At 43.9% G+C, this 22,527-nt stretch overlaps 1 protein-coding gene across 3 annotated transcripts in view; it reads left to right on the forward strand.

Moving 5' to 3' along the window:
• Positions 1–15,644: 15,644 nt before the first annotated feature.
• Positions 15,645–22,527, forward strand: part of POLR3F (RNA polymerase III subunit F) — a 140,898-nt gene continuing 134,015 nt past the window's right edge. For all 3 annotated transcript variants that reach the window (XM_058174622.1, XM_058174624.1, XM_058174623.1), the window contains exons 1-3: positions 15,645–15,790; positions 16,457–16,574; positions 17,545–17,612. In XM_058174622.1, coding sequence (XP_058030605.1) covers positions 15,717–15,790; positions 16,457–16,574; positions 17,545–17,612 — 260 coding nt within the window. In that variant the 5' untranslated portion in view covers positions 15,645–15,716. The remainder of the gene's footprint in view (positions 15,791–16,456; positions 16,575–17,544; positions 17,613–22,527) is intronic.

A 22,527-nucleotide genomic window follows, 5' to 3' on the forward strand; every position in this document is an offset into this window, starting at 1 on the left:
AGCTGCCAAGTCTTTTATCCACAAAGGAAATTCAGGTCGGTTGTAGAATAAATGACTGTTAGACGCTCACTCCTGCGTTATTCTGTGTGAGGTGGGGAGAGGGACAGAACACAGTAACTGTACCGCTTGGGCGATCAGGAGGTTCTTCTGTTCTTCCTGCCAGGCGAGCGTTCCCCCTCGGTGTCTGGTAGTTGTCACCCCAGGGGGGGTATCCCTTGGCTCCGGTAGCCTCCCTACTCCAAGCAACCATCTGGGCCTCTCCAACTTTTCTTCAAGCTGTAATTTAGCCAACCATTCCAAAGCGTCCCAGCTGGGTTGGGCCTGAGGGAGAGTGGATCCAGCAGCTCCCATATCTTCCTGGTCACTACCTTGTTCAGACATCCTTTTCTCAGCCCCCATGGTGTGGTTCCGGGATGGCTGAAGTTGGGAGAGTTTGCTTAATGTCAGGAATGCCTCCTTTCAATACTCAAAAAAGAAAACCCCCATTGTTTGTAGAGAAAGGTGAAGGGTTAACATTTTGTTCATCATCATGTACGTATTTTGGAATGAGGGCAATGCTCTTATCTCGGATGGCAAACCTCATTTAAGCAGCATTCCCAGCATATACAAGGATACAGGATGATACAAATTGTAACCCTGAAATATTTGTTGCTTTTACCTCTTTTGTACACATGTGCATACACACATATTCACATGAAAGCCAATGATTTAATTACTAACCAATTATTGTGCCTTGGAGATTCATTAGCCAATAATGAAATAACACATATGTTAGCTAAGCTGAGCTAGTTATGAAAAGCTATCTAAACTTTGTGTAATGTTCAATAAGATGCTGTTGATTCTGGACATTGTTTACTGTTGATTCTATGGATTCTTCATGCAGTTGATTCTTCAATAAACTTTGTTACTGATTCTGGAAAAAGTCTGATTCATCATCTTCAGCCTTTGGGTCGTTTCAACAGAAAGGTACTTTTACTGAGTATGAACTGAAAGCAAACAAAATGAAAGCAAACTCTGAGGTATTTGGCGTGGAATACACATGTAAAAAATATGCCTCAAACCTTCCTCCCGGTAATCTTGTCCAATCCACGTCCCCTTAAGTGGCACGTGGGGTGCATCTTCAGATGGGTTCATCTCTCTGGCATGCTCGGGCCATTAACCTTGGCTGTTATCAGCCCACCCTCCAACTGCTGAACACATTTGAAGAAAACTCTTCATTTCTCCTCGGGCACTCTCCCCCCCCCCCCGTGTTGTGGCTCCGCCCCCTGGGCCTGGCCTCCTGGAGCCGGATGACTCAGAGAGTGAGGAGGAGGAGCTGACAAGGCCTCCTTCCCCCCCTGGACCTTCCTCCTCCCTGGCACCATCCCAGGTTCCAGTTGCAGGCCAGGAGGAGGAGGAGGAGGAGCTGACAAGGCCTCTTTCCCCCGACCCCTCCTCCTCCCTAGCAACGGCCCAAGAACCAGCTGCTGAGGATCAATTTTGGCTAGATGCAAAACAGCAACACCGAGATAAGCGTGCGCAGCAGAGGAAAAGGTGAGGCAGGACCAGGAAGTGCTGAGTCATGGAGCCACACCCCACAGGAGACAAAAGCAGGGAGAGTGCTCCGTAGGCCCTTGTGTCGGACAAAGTTACGGATTACTGGCTCTTTGACTGCTTTGGACTGAAGGCTGGGATTTCTTGTGAGTATTTTAGATCATCCTGCAGACTCCTGGTTGCCCTGGCAATGGTCTGTCAGCACGCTGCTATTTGATAAGGACTTGGCTGGCATGTGAAGGAACATTGCCAGAACTTTTCATTGCCAGAAAGAACTCGGCCAAGTGTAAATAAATTGCTGGCAGAAGGCCTTGGCTGGCATATTGTTTTGGGGAGGAAGGGAGGGGACAGAACACCCCTTTCCATGACAGCCATAGCAAGCTAGGTAATAAAAGTATAAATCAGGAGACAGACTACTCCTAGCAATAAAGCAATAAACTTGTAGCGAGCGGAGGCTGACATCTTGTCATTCTTATCTCCCTTTGTTCTTTAACTTCTTTCGCTCTTGCACCTTCTCTTATTGCTCTTTCTTGTTCTTTTTTTTTTTTTTTTTTTTATTCAAAAAGTTTTACAAAAATTTTTTTTCCCCCTTTCCCCCCCTCCTCCCCCTTCCCTTCGCAACCCCCCTCCCCCCCCCGACTTCCCGGAACGAGCACAAGGTATAGTTAAAAGTAAAACAAACATATGCTAAAAAGTTTTCGTCCCAACTTAATTATACCCCTACAATCATCAATTCCTAACTTCCCCCAAAAGCTATCAAAAATAATACATCATAATCATTCAAAAACAGTCTGATAACTCTTAGTCTGATATCTACGTTGAATATAGTCAATCCATTTTTTCCATTCCTTTAAGTATCTTTCTTGCGTATTGTCTTTCAAAAAGGCTGATATCTTCGCCATCTCAGCCAAATTGGCAACTTTCAATATCCATTCTTGTATTGTTGGTACTTCTTTTTTCTTCCAATATTGTCCTATTAGTAATCTTGCTGCAGTTATTAGATTTAATAACTTTCTTGTTCTTTAGTTGTCTCTTTCAGTTGTTTTTTTTCTTCCTGATGTTCAGCTCCCCTTTCTTCACTCAATCTTTCTTCCTCTTGAAATCTGATATATTGTTTGTAAAATAGCTCTGCTTTCTCTGTTGTATCTAGTCTGTTCCTTTGTTCCTGCCAGTTCACCAAGATTCTTTCTGGTACCAACCATCTGAAATTCAGTCCTCTTTTAATCAAACATTTCATAAGAAACTGATATTCTTTTCTTAAGTCTCTAACGCTTCTTGGGATTTGTTTTAGTGCCACTATCTCTTTACCTTTATGTTTTATTGTTGCATTTCTCATAAACTGCAGTATCTCTGCTCTCAATGTTTTCTTGGTGAATCTGCAAACTGATCTATTGTGATCTATTTTATCAAATGCCTTACTGAAATCCAAGTATATTATGCCCACAGCATTTTCTTGAGTCACTAATTTAGTCACTTTGTCAAAGAAGGCAATAAGGCAAAAACAAACCCATGCTGGCTTCTTATTAATTATCGTGTTCATTTTTAGGTGCTCACAAATATGCCTATTTTTTGTTTATTTTGCTCTGCATTCCTGTTCTATCTCCCCCGGTATTGCTTTTGATAGGTTGGTCTCTTTTTCCCTGTTAGCATGAAGATAGATGCAAAGAAAGAATTAAGCAGTTCCCTGCAGCCCATTACCATCTTGCCAACTTCTTCCATTAGCCTGATTGGCCACTTGCAGCCAGATATCACATGGCTCATTGCAGCAACACAAGCCACGCACATCCTGTTGTGAGCGGCGGCACCAGTGCAATGAGCAATACAGTGTCTGGCTGCAAAAGGTCACAGAAGAAATCAGGCAGCAGTGCGACAGATGTCAGAGTGTGAGAGGCCTGGCTGCAGTGGTCCTAAGGTAAACGGGTAAGACATCCCCTGAAAATAAGAGCTTATTGTGGGACCCAAAAGAAAATAAATTGGTATGTTAAGCTTAAATAAAATATAGAGTAGAACCATACAGAGCTCTATGCTAAGTCCTATATTATTCAAATTTACAAATATTCTGGTGAGAGATTAGTAAATATCATGATGGAATTTGGAAATAAATAAAAAATGAAGACATAGCATTCAGGAAGAACTGAAGAAGGAAGAACTGAAACTCTGGAAAAATAGACACAATCAGCAGAATGAATGTAACCTGAGAGAAATCTAAAGTCCTATATTTTTGTCAGAAAAGACAGGAGAATAAGGTGGAAAGAGGTTATACTCCATACATGGAAAAGGAACTAGGTATTTTGGTGAATTAGTAAAAGAGAATTTATGTAGCTCTGGGTTAAAATGTAGGGTCCTTGGTGCTCTGAACTTGGTTGTTTGCTTGCAGATGTTTCGTTATCTGACTAGGTATCTTGGTGAATTATAGAATGAAGAGAACACAATGAGTGGCAATGTAATTCTTCATTAAAAAGATAAAGGTAAAGGTTTCCTCTGCCCAGTCATATCTAACTGTAGGGGGGAGTGCTCATCTTCATTTTCTAGCCAAGGGAGCCAGCATTATCCAAAGACATTTCTGTGGCCATGTGGCATGTATGATTGTATGTTGAGGCACACAGAAACACTGTTACCTTCCCACCAAAATGGTACCTATTCATCTACTTGCATTTGCATGCTTTCAAACTGCTAATCTGGCAAGAGTTGGGGCAAGATTGTGAGCTCACCCCATCATGCAGTATTTGGGTCTTGAACTACCTACCTTCTGGCTGACAGCCCTAGCAAATATAGTACCCAGCTCAAGAAAAGTTTTTCTCTATTTGAATTGGACAGATTGAGTCCAGAATATTTCAATCAGTTCTGGACACATTTTAGGATGTATATTGACAATGTGGAGCATGTTTACAGGAGGCAACCAAAATAACAAAAAACCTGGAAAGAAAAACTTATGAGGAAGGGTTGAGGTATTATATATGTTTACAGATACCATGGGCAGACAGAATTGCCTTCAAGTATCAGAAGGTGTCTCACATAGAAAATTGGTTTAAATTATTTTTGTTGGACATCATAAAAAATTTCCAAATAGTGAGAGCTTATTTTTGAAGGTGGTGGTCTCACCATCTCTTGTTTAGATAGGCTTAATGGCCATCTGTTGGGGAGGATATAGTAGTGGATTTCTGCAGTGGTCAGCAGGTTGGACTCAATAAACTTCAAGGACTCTTCAAACACATATATTCTATATTCTAAATATCTTTAAATTCTAAAAACCAGAAAAGTTGCAAAGGCTCTTGATTGATTAGGATAATAGCTGGAAAGTAACAAAATTTCTGTGGTAACTTCTTGGCTATCTACTGTGCCAAGCATGGGCTGATTTTCATGGAATCATAAGGCTGGAAGGGATCAGAGGTCTTCTAGTCCAACACCCTGTCCAAGGCAGGAGATCTTATTCCATCCTGGAAAAATGACTGTCCAATGTTTTATTGAAGATCTCTAGCAATGGAGCACTCCAACTTCAGGAGGCAAGCTGTTCCATTAATTAATTGTTCTTATCTCAAGAGATTTCTTATTTCTTATCTCAAGAGATGACCTATGCAAGAACCCTCTTTGTAGACTTTAGTTCAGCATTCAATACCATCATTCCAGACACTCTTCCAACTATGCTAAACCAGCTACAGGTACCGGAACAGACTTGTAAGTGGATCACAAGCTTCCTAACAAACAGGAAGCAGCAGGTGAAGCTAAGCAAGATCACATCAAATACCTGTACAATCAGCACAGGGGCCCCCCCAAGGCTGTGTGCTCTCCCCACTTCTCTCTGTATACCAATGACTGCATCTCCAATGATCCACCTGTTAAGCTACTGAAGTTCGCAGATGACACAACAGTGATTGGTCTCATTCGAGACAATGACGAATCCGCATATAGATGAGAGGTCGAACGACTAGCCTTGTGGTGCGACCAAAACAATCTGGAACTGAACACACTCAAAACCGTAAAAATGGTGATAAACTTTAGGAGAAACCCTTCCATACTTCCACCTCTCACAATACTAGACAACACAGTATCAACAGTAGAAACCTTTAAATTTCTAGGTTCTATCATATTGCAAGATCTAAAAGGAACATTGGCTTACCTGAAGGTTCCTTCTATGTACGCTGTGTGAGAGTCCAAAGCAATGGGTTGTTAACTTCAGCTGATTGGCCAGAGACTGAGTTGAATTTTTTAAACACGCCTCCTCTTCCTGCTTAGCTCCAGTTTATTAACGAAGAACCAGTACTTGAGAAGACGAACTCAATTGGGAACTGGAAACGGACCAAGAACCTCCAGACCCCTGCATAGAACAAAGAAAACAATAAAGGAACATAGGGCGGGGTTGGACTCTCACGCAGCGTACATAGAAGGAACCGTCAGATAAGCCAATGTTCCTTCTCCTGTATGCTGCTTAGAGAGTCCAAAGCAATGGGATATACCCAAGCTAAATATCCCTAGGGTGGGGAACAGAGGAATCCAAATTGTCAGCGGCAGGAAGAACTCGCTGCAGGACCCTCCGTCCGAATGAGGCCTCAGCTGAGGCAAATTGGTCCATCTTGTAGTTTTTGATAAAAGGCGAGGGAGAGGCCCATGTGGCCGCTCTGCAGATATCCAAGATAGAGGCTTGTGTGGCCCAGGCAGCTGTGGTGGCTGCACTGCGGGTGGAATGAGCCGTGATGTGGCCTGGAAGATGGTGTTTCGGCTGGTTGTAGGCCATGGAAATACAGGCTTTTATCCACCTGTCTATGGTGGATGGAGATACTTTGGTGCCCAGAACCCTTGGTTGAAATGAAACAAACAAGGATTCTGTCTTCCTAAACGGAGCTGTTCTGTCGAGGTAGATACGTAAGGCCCTGCGTACATCCAGCGTGTGCCATCAACGCTCTGAAGGATGTTTGGGATGAGGGCAGAAGTCCGGCAAGATGACCTCCTGAGACCTATGGAACCACGTGTTTATTTTTGGAAGGAATGTAGGGTCTAAACGGAGAATGATCGATTAGGGTGAAAAATGCATAAATCCTTCCTGACTGATAGAGCAGCCATTTCGGAGATCCTGCGGGTGGAGGTTATGGCTATGAGAAAGGTGACTTTAAAGGTTAAGAGCTTGAGGCTGGAGGAGCTCAAGGGTTCGAAAGGGGATGAAGTAAGCATCTGAAGGACCAGGGTTAGATCCCAGGTCGGATACCTGTGGACCGGAGGGGGACGCAGATTGTAGGGTCCCCTTAAGAAACAGCGGATACAGGGATGTTGAGAAAGTGTGGAGGTCCCATCACAGAAAAGGACAATGGCAAGAGCTGTAACCTGCCGACGGATAGTGTTGGTGGCCAAGCCTTTGTCCAATCCGTCCTGGAGGAATTGCAGGATCTGCTGAATAGAAGCAGAAGTGGGGACTATTTGATGTCTAAGACACCAGCGGTGGAAGGATGACCACGTGGCTTCATAAATGCGCGTTGTGGATGGGCGTCTAGAAGCCAGGAGGATGGAGATGACCCCCACGGAATGCTTTTCCTTCCTTAGGATCTCCCAGTCAAGTGCCAGGCGGCTAGTTGATAATATTGAGGCTCTGGATGAAGAATGGCTCCTTGGTGTAGTGAAATCTGATCTGGTGGAATTTGCCAAGGTGGAGTGATGGGTAGGCTCATCAGATCCGCAAACCAACTCCGACGAGACCAGTAAGGGGCTATGAGGAGGACCTCCGCCTTCTGTTCCAAGATCTTCCGAATGACCCTTGGCAGAAGAGGGGTTGGAGGAAAGGTGTAAAGAAGACCCCGGGGCCACTGACATCGTAGGGCATCTGTTCCTTCTGCTCCAGGGGTGTGGAACCTGGAGAAGAATCTCGGCAGTTGGTTGTTGGTCGGGCTGGCAAAAAGATCTATTATGGGCAGGCCGAATTTGTTCGTGATGGAAAGAAACAGATTTGGATTTAGTTGCCACTCTGATTGGTTGATGGTGGTCCTGCTCAGCCAATCCGCTTGTGTGTTGTCGACTCCGGATATGTGTGCTGCCTGTAGTGATAGAAGATGCCTTTCTGCCCACAGGCCCATCACTGCTGCCTCGTTCATCAGGAGGCGAGAGTGGGTTCCCCCCTGACGGTTTACATGAGCCTTTGTGGTTATGTTGTCCGTCAATAACAACACATGATGGCCCGCTAACTGTGCTCGGAAGTATCTTAGAGCCAGATGGGCTGCCCTCAGTTCCAACCAATTTATGTTGTTTTTGAGGTCGTTGGGAGTCCAGCAACTCTGGATCATCTGATCTAGGAGATGAGCATCCCAATCATAGAGACTTGCGTCCATGGTAAGGACGAGGCGGTGATGTTCCAGAAACGAGCAGCCTTTTGCTAGGGCTGGGGACATCCACCACTACAGGGATTTCCTGGCCTTTGGGGGCAGGAAGATCCTGATTTCTGTATGACTGGTGCCTGCCCTTTGGTTTGGCAGAAGTAACCATTGTAAGGGTCGTGAGTGGAGGCGTGCCCAGGGAACGATTGCCAGACAAGACACCATATTTCCCAGTAGCTGGGATAGCAACGATAGTGGGACCTGCCTGAGTGCCCATACCTTCTTTATCGTGTCTCTGATGTTGTTGAAATGGTCTCGAGAGAGGAACACCTGGCAAGATCTGGTGTTGATCCTTGCCCCCAGATGGACTATGTCGAGTGATGGCACCAGATGGCTCTTTTCTCTGTTCACAGAGAATCCGTTATCCTGTAGGGTTTGAATCGTTACCTATTAAGTCCAGTAGTGCCTGTTGGCAATCATCGTTACGTTTTCCTTCCAACAGGCACTACTGGAACAGGCACTCTGTTCACAGAGAATCCGTTATCCTGTAGGGTTTGAATCGTTAGTAGTGCCTGTTGGAAGGCAATCATCCAGGTAAACACTGTATTCGGATGGGAATTGCCCGTAGGTGGGCCGCCACTGCATCCAGAATCTTGGTGAAGGTGCGAGGAGCAGATGAGAGGCCGAAGGGAAGAGCCCTGTATTGAAAATGGGCCCCTGCATAGCTGAACCTGAGAAAGCGTCTGTGGGCTGGCCTGATGGGCACATGTAAATAGGCCTCTTTGAGGTCGATGGATGTTAGATAATCTCCCTTTCTGATGCTTCCCAAAATTGAACTGAGGGAGTGCATCTTGAATCTGCGATACTTGATGTGCAAATTTAGTTGTTTTAGGTCCAGGATGGCTCTGCTTCCTCCTGATTTCTTCTCTACTAAGAATAGAATGGAATAGAAGTCGGTCCCCAGATGAGGTAGGGATACCGGTTCTATGGCCCTGATGGACAGCAGTTGCTGAATCTCTGCTTCCATTTGAGCCCTTTTGGTGGACTCCTTGGGAATGGAGCACTGGATGAACCTCCTTGGGGGTTCAGAGTTGAATTCGAGAGTTAGGCCTAGTGTGAGTGTCTGGAGCACCCAGGCGTCGGTGGTCGTGTTGTGCCAAATGGAAGCGAATTTGGCAAGGGGACCGCCGATGGGATCCTGATTGGTATAGTCATTTGTTTCTGCGATAAGGCCGGAAACTGGATCCATGGAAGGGGCGTCTGGCCTGTGGTTGTCTGGACCTGTCTCGGAAAGACTGTCTGTCAGGTGCTCTATCGGGGTGTGTGTGTGACTGGAAGGATCGTTGGTAAGTGGGGATTGAAACCCGGGATCCTGGGAACGAAAGGGCTGATAGGGGAGAGGAGCCCGTCTGTCGAATCTTCTGGACATATAAGAGAGGACCTGCCACTTGTCCTTCCCTTCGACTAAAATTGGGTCTAGGGCCTCCCCAAAGAGGGAACCGCCCTTGAATGGGGCAGCTGCCAACCGCCACTTGGTTTTCATGTCGGCTTGCCATTGTCTGAGCCAAAGCAATCTTCTGGAAGTGATGCTGGAGGCAAGGGCTCGAGATGCAAATTTTGCCGAATTAAGGGTGGCATCAGCAGTGAATTCAGCAGCTGCTACCAATTTATTTATGTCCTGATGCAATCTGGAATCCTCTTGAGGAATCCTTGCTTGCATTTGCCTAAGCCAGAGTAAAGAGGTCCTTGCGAAGAATGAGGCTGCTGTGGCTGATCTAATGGCCCATGCAGCCGCTTGGTGGGACTTACCGGTGGAGAGTTCCGGCCTGCGCTCCTCGGTTCGAAGTCCCTCTGCTGTATCTGAAGGAATTATGTTGGAGGAGGAGGCCAAGGTGGCTACGGGGGTATCTACGGTTGGAACCTTAAGAAGGTCCTCAAGCTCCTGATCTGTTGTGTACATTTTCTTGTCTGAACCACTAGGGATGGGAATGGTACCTGGGTGACCCCATTGACGTTGAATGATGTCTAAGAAGAGCTTAGGTGATGGAATTACCCATTGCTCTGAAACTGGTTCAGTGAAAAAGTATTTGGTGGGGTCAGAGGTATCTGAAGCACCTTCCAATTGGCGTGAAGCAACCCCCATGTTGGCTGTGATTTTGGCCTTGTGTAATAAGGTATAAAAAAGTTCATGGTGAAAAAGCCCAGTGGGGGCAGGCTTGTCTTGGGCGGATTCCTCATCCTCTGATAAGTTAAAATCTGCCATGTCTTCTTCTTCCCCAAAAAAGGAATCCTCACTGTGGTGGGAAGGGGTGGGAGAACGTGTGCATTGAATGCGTTGTCTGGTGTGATGGCTTTCAGAGTGGGATCTCTGGCCTGAAGATCCAGCTGGAGAAGGGGCTGGAAAACCTCTCTGAGTAAAGGCTGAATCAATGCCTTGGGAAATAGTTTGAATAATAAGATGGCGTATGTCCTGAGAATACTAGGATTGCTGTCCTCTCTCTGAAGGGTCCCTGCTGCTGTGGAGGTAAAGGTGGCAGAAGGTGCCTGATGAGCTGGTTCTGGCATGGGTCTGGAAGTGTCCCCAAATACTGCAGTGACTGTCTCCTGGTTTTCTCCTGAACCACTTGGGAGAGTGGGAGACCATCCAGGTTGGTTTAACAGGGGCTGATGAGAAGCCTCAGTCTGCTGAGGTGAGGTAGAGTCTCTGATGCCCACTGGGAGACAGGATCTTCCTTTCTCTGCTAATTTTTGTTTGGCCTTATCAAATTGCCTATCCAGGGCACGCTGCCTTCTTAAGGCATCCCTTTCTGCAGCAGCAGAGGTATGATGAGAGGCAGAAGATTTGGATCTGGGAGAGGGTATCCTAGATTTGGATCTGCTTCTATGAGGGGCTTGGGCCACATTGGAATGGTGTCCCTGGGAGGGTGAGGAAGAAGCCCGGGAAGAAGACCTGCTGTGGTCCGCCATCTTGGAATAGAGGCCTGGAGTCAGTGGAAGCCTCAAATAAATTTTCAAGTCACTATAGGCCCGATTCAAGAATCCTGGAATGAGATGAGAGGAAAAGGGCTGATTAGCACCAAGCCGACACCACGGCTTGAAAAGTGCCTTTAAGCTGTGTGGAGGGGTGCGGGGGGGGGGGTGTCCCCAAATTTATGGCGCGAAGCAGACACTACTGCTTCTCAGGTGCCTAGTCACCGCAGCATTGGCAGGGGGAACTTGCATCCGACAACATGGATCTTTCTCCACCCCTACAAGCGCGAAGCCGACACCACGGCTTCTCCTGCACTCCGCTGGCCGCAACTCACGATTTTGAAGGTCCAGCAATGTCCCAGGCAGTCCGGACGATCCTGCGAGGCTTGGATTCGGCGAAATGACCAAAAAAATGGCCGCCACTGCTCTAGCGGCTCAGCTGAGCAGCGCTAGGCTGAGTGCAAAGCACGAGCCTCTTTCACCTCGTTTCAGGCTCCCAGCAGCAAGGAATAATAAAGAAAAGTTTTTTGGAGAGGTTTGAGAATTTTTTTCTTTTAATTTAAGGTCCAAATACGCTGATTGAAGAGTCAAAGCAATGGAGCTAAAGGAGGTAGTCTCTCTATGGCCGACTGAGTTAATAAACTGGAGCTAAGCAGGAAGAGGAGGTGTGTTTAAACAAATTCAACTTAGTCTCTGGCCAATCAGCTGAAGTTAACAACCCATTGCTTTGGACTCTGTAAGCAGCATACAGGAGAATGGACAGCTAACATCAAAAACATCATCAAAAAAGGACAACAAAGAATGTTCTTTCTGCGCCAACTCAGTAAGCTCAAACTGCCCAAGGAGCTGCTGGTTCAGTTCTACAGAGAAATTATTGAGTCTGTCATTTGCACCTTTATAACTGTCTGGTTCGGTTCTGCAACCCAACAAGAAAGACACAGACTTCAGAGGATAATTAGAACTGCAGAAAAAATAATTGCTACCAACCTGACTTCCATTGAGGACCTGTATACTGCACGAATCAAGAAGAGGGCCGTGAAAATATTTACAGATCCCTCGCATCCTGGACATAAACTGTTTCAACTCCTACCATCAAAACGATGCTACAGAGCACTGCATACCAGAACAACTAGACACAAGAACAGTTTTTTCCCGAAGGCCATCACTCTGCTAAACAAATAATTCCCTCAACACTGTCAAACTATTTACTAAATCTGCACTACTATTAATCTTCTCATCGTTCCCATCACCAATCTCTTTCCACTTATGACTGTATGACTGTAACTTTGTTGCTGGTAATCCTTATGATTTATATTGATATATTGACCATCATTTGTGTTGTAAATGTTGTACCTTGATGAAGGTATCTTTTCTTTTATATACACTGAGAGCATATGCACCAAGACAAATTCCTTGTGTGTCAATCACACTTGGCCAATAAAAAATTCTCTTCTCTTCTCTTCTCTTCTCTTCTCTTCTCTTCTCTTCTCTTTTATTCTCTTCTCTTCTCTTCTATTCTATTCTCCTTTGTTTCAGATTGGATCTCTCTTTAACAAGCTGCTACGCATTGTTTCTTGTCCTGCCCTCAGATGCTTTGAAAAATAAGTCAGTACTGTCATCTTGGTGACCACCCCCTAAGTTCCAGAAGACAGCTATCATGTCACTCCAAATCCTTCTCTTTGTTAGGCTCTTTGTTCCCTTATCATACAGTATAGCTTCCAGATCCCTTTATTTATTTATTTATTTTATTTACATTTATAACCCGCCCTTCTCCAAAGACTCAGGGCGGCTTACATTGTGTATAATGTTTATCATCTTTGTTTTTCTTTTCTGCACTATTTCTAGCGCCTATGCATCTTTTTTGAATCTTGGTGACCAGAACGAGACATAGTATTCCAAAAGTGGCCTCATTAGTGCAGTTTAGAGAGGTATTATCACTTTTCCAGATCTTGAAGCTATCCATGTGTTATGCAGTCAAGGACTGCATTGGCTTTTTTTTGGCAGCTGCAGCACACTGTTGGCTCATACTTACAGTGCTGTTAGAAGCTGTTAGAAGCCTGTTATTAGAACACAGCAGCCTGCAATTACTGCAGGTTCAAGCCCGGCCCGAGCTTGACTCAGCCTTCCATCCTTTATAAGGTAGGTAAAATGAGGACCCAGATTGTTGGGGAGGCAATAAGTTGACTTTGTAAATATACAAATAGAATGAGACTATTGCCTTATACACTGTAAGCTGCCCTGAGTCTTCGGAGAAGGGCGGGATATAAATGTAAATAAATAAAAATAAATAAATAATACAGTAAGTGATAGGACACCAAGATCCCTCTTCTCAGTTACTACTGTTGAGCCAGGTACCACCTGTGATTTTGGTTTTTCCTACCTGAGTACAAGACCTTCCTTTTCTCATCACTGAACTGCATCTTATTGGACAGTGCCCATTTCTCTGGTCTGTCAAGATCCTTCTGAATCTTGAGTCTATCTTTCAAAATGTTGGCAATTTCCCCCAAGCTGGTGTCAACTGCAAGTCTAAGGAGTGTTCCTTCCTTTTCCTCATCTACATGAAGAGCACTGGGCCCAAGAATAACCTTGAGTTACCCCAAAGTGTACTTTACTCCAGGTAGATAGCGTTCCATTGAGGAATACGTGCTAAGTGCAGTTAATCAGTCAACTGCAAATCCATTTGAACAAAATAACTGCAGTTTTCCTTAGGAAATAGAAATCAGGTACAGAAACAAAGAACACGAAATATGTACTATAATTACATAATACGATACTGTAGAGCTTTTTAAAAAGATATGGGAAGTGAAACTGATGATAGATTGAATACGATTTGGCAATCTGACTGTCAACTCGTAAAGCATACCTGTTCTGTTTCCCTTCCCCCAATACTCCCAGCAAAGAGTCAGTCAGAGGCCTCTTTTCTGATTTATTTACATATATATAAATGTCCTGGCTACGTCTACCCACGGGCCTGCCAAGTTTCTGGAGATAACAAGGAAATTACAGATAAGGCCAGAATTACTCACGAATATATTCTTCCCTCCGTTGATACAGATTGCCCACGCAAATTCATTACTTTGTCCAAGACAAAAAACCAGGAAGTCCCGCCTCCTATTTATAGTCTCTGCAGATGTCACTGCATGACAATTATGACTTGGCTTTGTCCCAGCTCTTCCGCTGCTGCGCACGCCGATCACGTCTTCGTAATCTTGCATCACTCCAAAACTGTTCTTGGGGCGTTGCCAAATCAGAAGGAGGCTCCATGGAATCAGGCTTTGCCGGCCCCTCCTCCTCCCTTTGAGTGGGTGCCAGGGAGGGAAAGGGCTCACGAGAAGCAGGGCTGGCCAGGTCTTCTCCCTCACTTTCTGAATCATCCGAGTCCAGGAGTCCGGGTCCAGGAACTTGGGTCACAACACTACCTAGCCTGCTCTCGAGTTGCCATAGGCAAGGGGGGATGGGAAACCGACGAAGTAACATGGCAACCACAGACAGGAGCACATTCCAGACATATCTTTCTGAAGGCTGTCTCTCAGGGTTACCGACAGCGGCCTGAGGGGAGTGGTCTCTATAACCTGCAATATTGCTCCATTGGCAAATGTGATTGATGACATACCCTGGGAGGCGGGAATGGGACAGAGGCATGATTAGGGCTGTAAATTACGTGGGGTCAAAGTTGGCTTCATTTGGGTACGTGCCAACATGGAGTCCCTTATAAATAACTGGATTTCTTTTGAAGCTTGGCTCGAGGCTCATGATTTAATTAGGGCATCCGTCGGAACCATGACAGTGACACGCCTTCAATTTTTTTTCATTACAGAAATATAATTTATATTTATTGATAAGTAAATTTTGTGTCTACCTACTGGTTAATCTTAAAGTATTGTGTTGAGTTTGGGCACCTCGTTGTATAAATGATTTAGAAAACATTTGTAAGATTCAGCATAGGCAAGAAGGAAAATCATGAGACATCAAATTAAACATTATTCCAGACATGGAATAATGAATTGAACATAAAGGTCAAATTCCAACTGAACAATCAAAAATGTTTTTAATAATATTAATATTAACCAGAAATATGATAAGTTTCCCTCACTGCATATTTTCAGTCAGATGCTATGGAATCATCTACCTGGAATGTTTTGAGTTCCTGCAAAGAGCAGGTGATTAGCGTAAGTATCTTCTTACACTGTTATGATTTTATGTGGGGGTGATTCCACTGAAAATGTCTGAAATATTAATTCAGTTGCTCTGAAATCTCCTGGATTCTTCATTCTTGTTAAACATTGGTACTTTATAGATTAATTTTCAAGTATCTAATATTGAGATTAAAATAAGAGACATTATCTTGTTAATATTAATTTGTTCTTTAAAAAAGAAAAACTCTTCTCATTTACATTAGCATGGAATTTTGAAAATGATACAAATGCAATTCCTTACAATTTCAACTCATTATGGGAATTTACTGAGAAATCCACGGAATGAGAATTATTTACTTGCTAAAAATTTTCTATATTAAAAGGATTTTCTCACAAAATCATTTTATTTCAAATGGACAACCAACACCGTCAGTGAGAACAAACAAGCCTTTGAGAAAATAACGTGTTACTTGGAGGAAGACTTGCAGGATACAAAGCCGACAAACTAAAACGATTCTGATTCTCCCTTTAAAGATATTTTTATTATTTTTTCCTTCCCTTTACTTAGTAGACTACGATCTCTTCGATATTGAACGCATCTATACAGGCGAAAATTCAAAAAGGCGTCGTTGGGTCCGTCTCCATGGAGATCTTCGTTACGTCTGTTCTGCCAGGCGCTTTGAAATGACGTTATCACAACGCTTCTGTTAGCGGAGGCGTTTGGATGATTCGTATATAGCGTAATTTGAATGTATTCAGGGGAGGAAGTGGGGAAGCGTATATGAACGAAGAGAAGAAAAATGGTCTTGTAATGGCGGACTTGAAAGCTCCAGAACCTCTGGAAATCGAAAACAGGTAGGATATGAGTGAGAACGGAAAACGAACAGTACTGATTGGTAGGCCTAAATTTGAAGGGTTTTTTTTGAGGGGTGGTGGTTGAGTAGGGGTGTAGGAATATAACAAGAGAAAACCTGGATGGAATTAATGAGTGTAGGTTTACAGATTAACAGAGTTGGAAGGGACCTTGAAGGTCATCTACTCCAACCCCCACCCAAGCAGGAGACCCTACACCATTTCTGACAAATGGTAGTACAATCTCTTCTTGAAAGAGAATTTGTAGGATGTGTTGATATATTTGCATTTTGAGGGAAATTGTTCAAAATGGTTGAACAAGTTTTAGTTTTCGAATAAGCATCTATTTCTTTAGTGCTAAATTGTTGGGAAGCCAGTGTCTTTTTATTTGCAAAATAATTGATACTAGATATAGATTTTAGCCAATTTAGTTTTAATCTAAGTTGCAAAGAACAAATTGTTTACATAATTCATTTCCATATTTTCTGACTTAATAGTTTTATGTTTTTATGTTTCTTTTCATTTGTATTTGTCTCTTCGTGGGTGGAACGTGTTTTTATTTATTTTATAGCCCCACTAGTCTTAATTTAAGACTCTTAATTTTATAAAAAGAAAAGTACACAAATTTAGAGTTAACTATATTTATCTTACTACTTCTATTTTGCCCAGGATAATTGAGCTGTGCCATCAGTTTCCCCATGGTATTACAGACCAAGTAATTCAGAATGACATGCCTCACATGGAAGCTCAGCAACGGGCCATGGCCATTAACCGACTGCTATCTATGGTAAGAGCTTCCTGAATTGTATGTGGTGGTGGTTGTTAAAAAAGTTATCCAGTTGCAGTCTGAAATAAAAGTATGTTCTATGTCGGTGGTAAGAGTAAGAATACATTTTACAGTTTTCATCACCCTATAAATTCATATTTAGATTGATGCATCTTTGCCATATTAGGATTCTTAACATGTCCCTTATAAACTTAGTGTCCTTTATCCTGTTGGGAAAAAAACCCTTTGTTTTTTTTAAAAAATAACTTCACATATTAATTTTCTTATAATTTCTTTGTATAATATTTTATAATCTGTTAACTGTTTAATTCCTGCTTACATATTTATTACTCAGAGATAGCTGGTATCCTTAAGATTTATATTGACTGTTTCCCTATGACTATCATTAAGTGTTATACCTTATGATTCTTGATGAATGTATCTTTTCTTTTATGTACATCAAGAGCGTATGCACCAAAACAAATTCCTTGTGTGTCCAATCACACTTGGCCAATAAAGAATTCTATTCTATTCTGTTCTATTTCAAATGGAACAGCATAAGTAAAAATTAAACAATAGATGAAACAATAGGAATATGAACTTGTTAATGAATAGATGTTCACAGAAAACTAGCCAGTATATGTTTTTTGACATATGTATCCGTGTTGTTATAATTATCTGCAAACAATTATAGTTTGGAATTTATTTCTTTATATTCTGCTTTTTAATCAGGAGCTCTAGGCAGTATGTTTGCCTCTCTTAAAAATGTAAACTATCCATTGGTTTTCAGAAGAAGAATAAAGTAATTATTCTAATAAGAGTCAGGGTTACTGAATTTAATTTTGTGACCGAGGACTTTATATTTATTTTTTATATTTCTTAATCTTTCATCTCCCTCACAGTTGGGCGGTTAAGAAATATATTGCTTCCTACTATGTATTCATTATTAGAAATCTGTTGAAATGCTTTACAGTTGTGTGTATTCTCTTAGGGTCAACTAGATCTTTTGAGAAGCAGTGGTGGACTTCTCTACAGAATCAAGGAATCTCAGAATGCTACGTATGGATTATTTTTTTTACTCTTTTGTTAAAATTGTCCATCAGTTTCTTAGTATGAAAAATTAGTAGAGGTTATTTATTTATTTAGCATAAGATGAGACCATGACAGAAGAGAAGTAAATTCATGTAATTATTTACAAAACTTCTACAGGGGTACAGCAGGGAAGCAGGGTTCTAGGGAACCAGAGAATCTTTCTATCTCCACTGATACATAGTCACTAAATTAGTAGACCAGTGGACATAATATACTTAAATTTCAGCAAGGCATTCGACAAAGTTGACCACAACCTATTTCTTAGTAAGCTAGAAAAAAGTGGGATGTCACCATCAGCATCAGATGGATTTGTAACTGGCTGACAAACAATACTCAACGAATAGTCCTTAGTGGGTCTATGCCTACATGGAGGGAAGTAAGCAATGGAGTACCACAAGGTTCCCTCTTAGGCCCAGTACTCTTCAGCTTCTTCATAAACAACTTAGACGAGGGAATAGATTTGTGGATGATGCCAAATTTGTGGATGATGCTAAACTGGCAGGAATAGCCAATACCCCAGATGATAGGCTCTGGATCCAAATTGATCTTGACAAACTTGAACACTGGGCTCTATCTAACAAAATGAAATTCAATGTAAAGAAAAGTAAAGTCTAGCACTTAGGCAAGAAAAACCAAAAATACACACATAAACTGGGTGAAACTAGGCTTAATAGCAGTAACTCTAAGAGGAATCTTGGAGTCTTAGTGGACAACCAATTAAATATGAGCCAACAGTGTGGCAGCAGCCAAAAAAGCCAATACAATCCTAAATTGCATTAACAGAAGGATACAATCAAGATCAAGTGAGGTACTAATACCACTCTATAAAGCCTTAGTAAGACCACACCTAGAATACTGTATCCAGTTTTGAGGGGACTTGAGGTTAAAATATATGATGAACGGTTGGAAGAACTCAGCATGGCTAGTCTAGTGAAGAGAAGGACCAGGGAAGGACCAGGGGCTGCCACAGAGAGGAAGAGGTCAAGCTATTTTCCAAGGCACCCAAAGGCCAGACAAAGAATAATGGATGGAAATCCATTCATTGAATCAAGGAGAGATTCAACCTAGAAATAAAGAGAAATGTTCTGACAGAACAATCAACCAACAATCAATCAACCAATGGAATAGCTTACCTTCAAAAGTTGTGGGAGCTTCATCATTGGAAGCTTTTATGAAGAGACCAGACTGCCATTTGTCAGAAATGGTGTATGATCTCCTGCTTGGGCGGGGGTTGGACTAGATGACCTACAAGGTCCCTTCCAACTCTGTTAATCTAATCTAATCATCTTCCCTGAGTCTTCCTGCTCCCAGGGTAGACAGGGTAGCAGCCGGGGCTCAGGACCTGTTGTGTCCCACTCCTCTTCCGATGGCCGGGTCTGGGAAGTCTGTATCAAGCGTGGCCACGAAGCCTCTGCAGCTTTGCCAAATTCCTGTCAGAGTTCTCAGGGCAGGCAGAAATCCAAGTTGTGACTTCAGCAACCAGATGAGACTTTGCTTGACTCAAGGAATGCCAAAAAGCAGATAATAGGCCATGGGGTGTGGCTCCATGACTCAGCCTGCCCCTCCCTTCCTTTTGCTGAGTCACCTCTCCATTCTCCAGAATCGGGGATCCGTCCACTGTGTCTTTCCGTCCTCCTTCTCTGCTGCCGGCAATTCTAGCACGTGGCTGCCAGCAATTTACTCCGACGACAGATATCAGTTCTGGCAACGAACCTGCGATTGCGTGCCAAGTTCTCCTATCTCCTCAGACCAGCGTAACTGCAGTTCAGAAATAAACAGAAGCCAAAGATTTAATCTCAAACTATTGCAGCCAAAGTTTCCAAGAGTCAGTTTTTGTCCGTCACAAGAAGCTATAGAGCAGCTCCTCCTGCTTTTATACCCTGTGGGGTGTGGCTCCGTGACTCAGCACTCTCTAGGCCTGCCCCACTCCTTCTTTTGTTGTTCTCGCCTCTCCTTTCTGCGATGCCTGGGATCTAACCAGGACTGATTGTCAGCAGCTGAGTCTTGAGGCAGTTCCTGGGAGGGGGAAGGTGTGGGAGAAAGAGGCCTCATCATCTCCTCCACCTGGCCTGCCTCTGGTACCTGGAGCGGAGCCAGAGTGGAAGGTCCTGCAGAGGGAAGTCCTGTCGGCTCTTCCCCCTCACTCTCTAAGTCACTCTCTGGCAGGAGGCTCAGCTCGGGGGCTGAAGACACAACAGGCTGGTGGAAACTTACTGAATGTTCCCTCAGTTTTCACCTACTTAAAAATAAAAAAAATTCTCCTTCCCAAACAATGGTCCAATCAAGGTGCCATCTGGTCGCCTGGTAACTTCACTCCTCCTTTCTCCGGGCACATGTGGGAAACGTGTTTCCCAGAAGAAAGTATTTTGTTTTGGCTTCAAAACCCCAGCTATCTCTATTTCCCCCTCCCTATCCTTCAGCTCCATTGTGGCAACACTAAAGCCTCAAATGGCCTTGGTAAGGTCAGCTTCAGGGTTGACACTCACACTCCCTTAAGGACATAACATCGTACCTGTAAGCACACACCATCGAAGAAGTAATAGGTGACAAAAAGAAACAAGACCACTTAAAAAAACAGCTTTCATTAGTTTATTTAATAACTGATATTTTTTCTCATTGGTAAGGTGGAGTGTTCACAATCCAGACACAATATCCAGCCCCTCCCTCCCTCCCTCCCACCTTTCAGGCATGCTTCCAACTCAAAAAAGAAAGCCCCCAACTCCATTGATTTAGAGAAGACGTTAGAGGTACTTTTACTAAAGCACCTGTAGGCCAGATAAGGAATAACAGATGGAAACTGAACAAGAACAGATTTAACCTGGAAATAAGGAGAAATTTTCTGAGTGAGAACAATCAACCAGTGGAACAGCTTGCCTTCGTTTATCATTTGCATGAACACCGCAGGGGCTCCTTGTAGTCCAAAGGGAAACACCTGGAAGTGGAAACAGCCCAGGGGACAATTGAAAGCAGTCTTCCACTTGTCTCCTTCCTTAATGCGCACTCTATAGTAAGCTTCTCGCAAGTCCAGTTTGGTGAAAAATTTCCCCTTTGACAAATGGGCCAACATATCCTTCATAAGTGGCATAGGATAAACGTTTTCTACATGGTAACACAGCGTTCAAATTTCTGTAGTCAACCACTAGGCTAAAGGACCTAGCCTTCTTTTCTCGGAACATCACCAGAGCAGCTACTCGTGGCCTAGCTGGCTGTATAAATCCTTGGTTTAAATTTTTATCAATAAAGTTCCGTAACTTCCCCAATTCTTTCTGCATCATGGGGTAGGATTTTGGTTTAGGAAGCTTTAAGCCTGGAAGAATTTCAATGCTACAGTCTGTGGGCCTATGGGGGAGCAACACGTCAGAGTCCTTCTCACTAAATACCTCCCATAAGTCCCAGTATTCCTTTGGAATTCTTTCCTCCCCATCCAAGTATTCTATTACTGTCACCAGTACCTCAGTTGGCACGATTTCTTCTCTTTTGGCAGCTCCCTTCTCACCCTGCCTGGTTTGGAACGAAACAGCAATACCCCAGTTCTCCAGTTTATTTGTGGGTTCCATTTCTGGAGCCAGGGTAATCCTAGCAAGATAGGTTGGTCCATCCCCGGTGTCACAATAAAATTCAATGTTTCTCGGTGATCTCCCATGGTCATCTATATGGGTTCAGTTACAAAATGGGCTGGGCCTCCCCCTGCTACTGACCTGTCTAGCTGGCAAAAGGCTATGGGCCTACTTAGAGTTTTTAGTCTGAGTCCCATTTTCTCCACAACCTCAGGGCTGATGACACACCTGGTACACCCTGAGTCCAAAAAAGCTAGTATCTCCCCCTGGGCTTCTGTAGAAGGTACATGCAATGTCACTGGGATGGCCAGGGGTCCCCCTTTCCAACTTACCAAAAGGTCTTCATCAGAATCGGACCTGGATTTGCTGTCATTGGAGCTAATCGGAGCTCCCAACTCCCCCTGAGCAGGAGGAACAACCTCGATGACGTCAGCTCCCTTCTTAGCGACCGCTTGAGCCTTGGAGAGCAGCTTCACAACTCCTTTTTCACCACCAGGAGTCGCCTTTGGTGCCGGCTTGACCACACAATCGGCTGCCCGATGGCCTTCCTTCTCACATCTGAAACATGCTGTACACCTCTGCTTCATAATGGCGGTGATCCCAGTACCTTTTGGAGCTCCCTTATGGGGCAAGAGAAGGGTCTGCCTCCAGGTTCGACCGCCCGGGACGCGATCTCTGGCCAGGTCAATCTCCATCTCTGCCGCCAGGACATACCAGCCTTGCAAGGTATGGGGGGATCTCGCGCGCCTGGCAAAGTGTATAAATTTCTTCATTCAAGCCGTCTTTGTAGTTCTCCAACAAAGCAATTTCCGACCACCCTCTCATGTGAGGCACCAACTCACGAAATTCTTGGTTGTATTCGGCTACCGGCCTCCTCCCCTGCCAGATGTATTTCATCCAGATCCTTGCCTTTTGCTCAGCCAAAGGATCCTCAAATCTTGCTCTTAGGGCTGCCATGAATTGGTCATAATTTCTTAGTAATGGGGAGTCCTCTTTATGAAGGGTCACAAACCAATCTGATGCCACCCCCTCCAGAGCTCTGGTCATGCACCTCACACAAGCCGGATCAGATAGAAAATCCTCTCCCCAATCTTGCATGTGATTCCACACTTGAGCTAAGAAACATCCATGTTCCTTTGACTCCCCGCTGTATTTTCCAGGAAGAGGGGGAATCTTTGGCTTTTTCTGCCTGCATGGCAACGCCTGCCCAGAATGGAAACCAGGCCTCTACTGGATGCTAAGATCCCCAGGAACTGAACTGATTGCTCCCGGCCTCCAGCCGCTTCTCCAGCACCACCTCTTCTCCTCCCTTCCCAGAGACACCC

Source organism: Ahaetulla prasina, chromosome 3, assembly GCF_028640845.1.
Source record: "Ahaetulla prasina isolate Xishuangbanna chromosome 3, ASM2864084v1, whole genome shotgun sequence".
Lineage (NCBI taxonomy): Eukaryota > Metazoa > Chordata > Lepidosauria > Squamata > Colubridae > Ahaetulla > Ahaetulla prasina.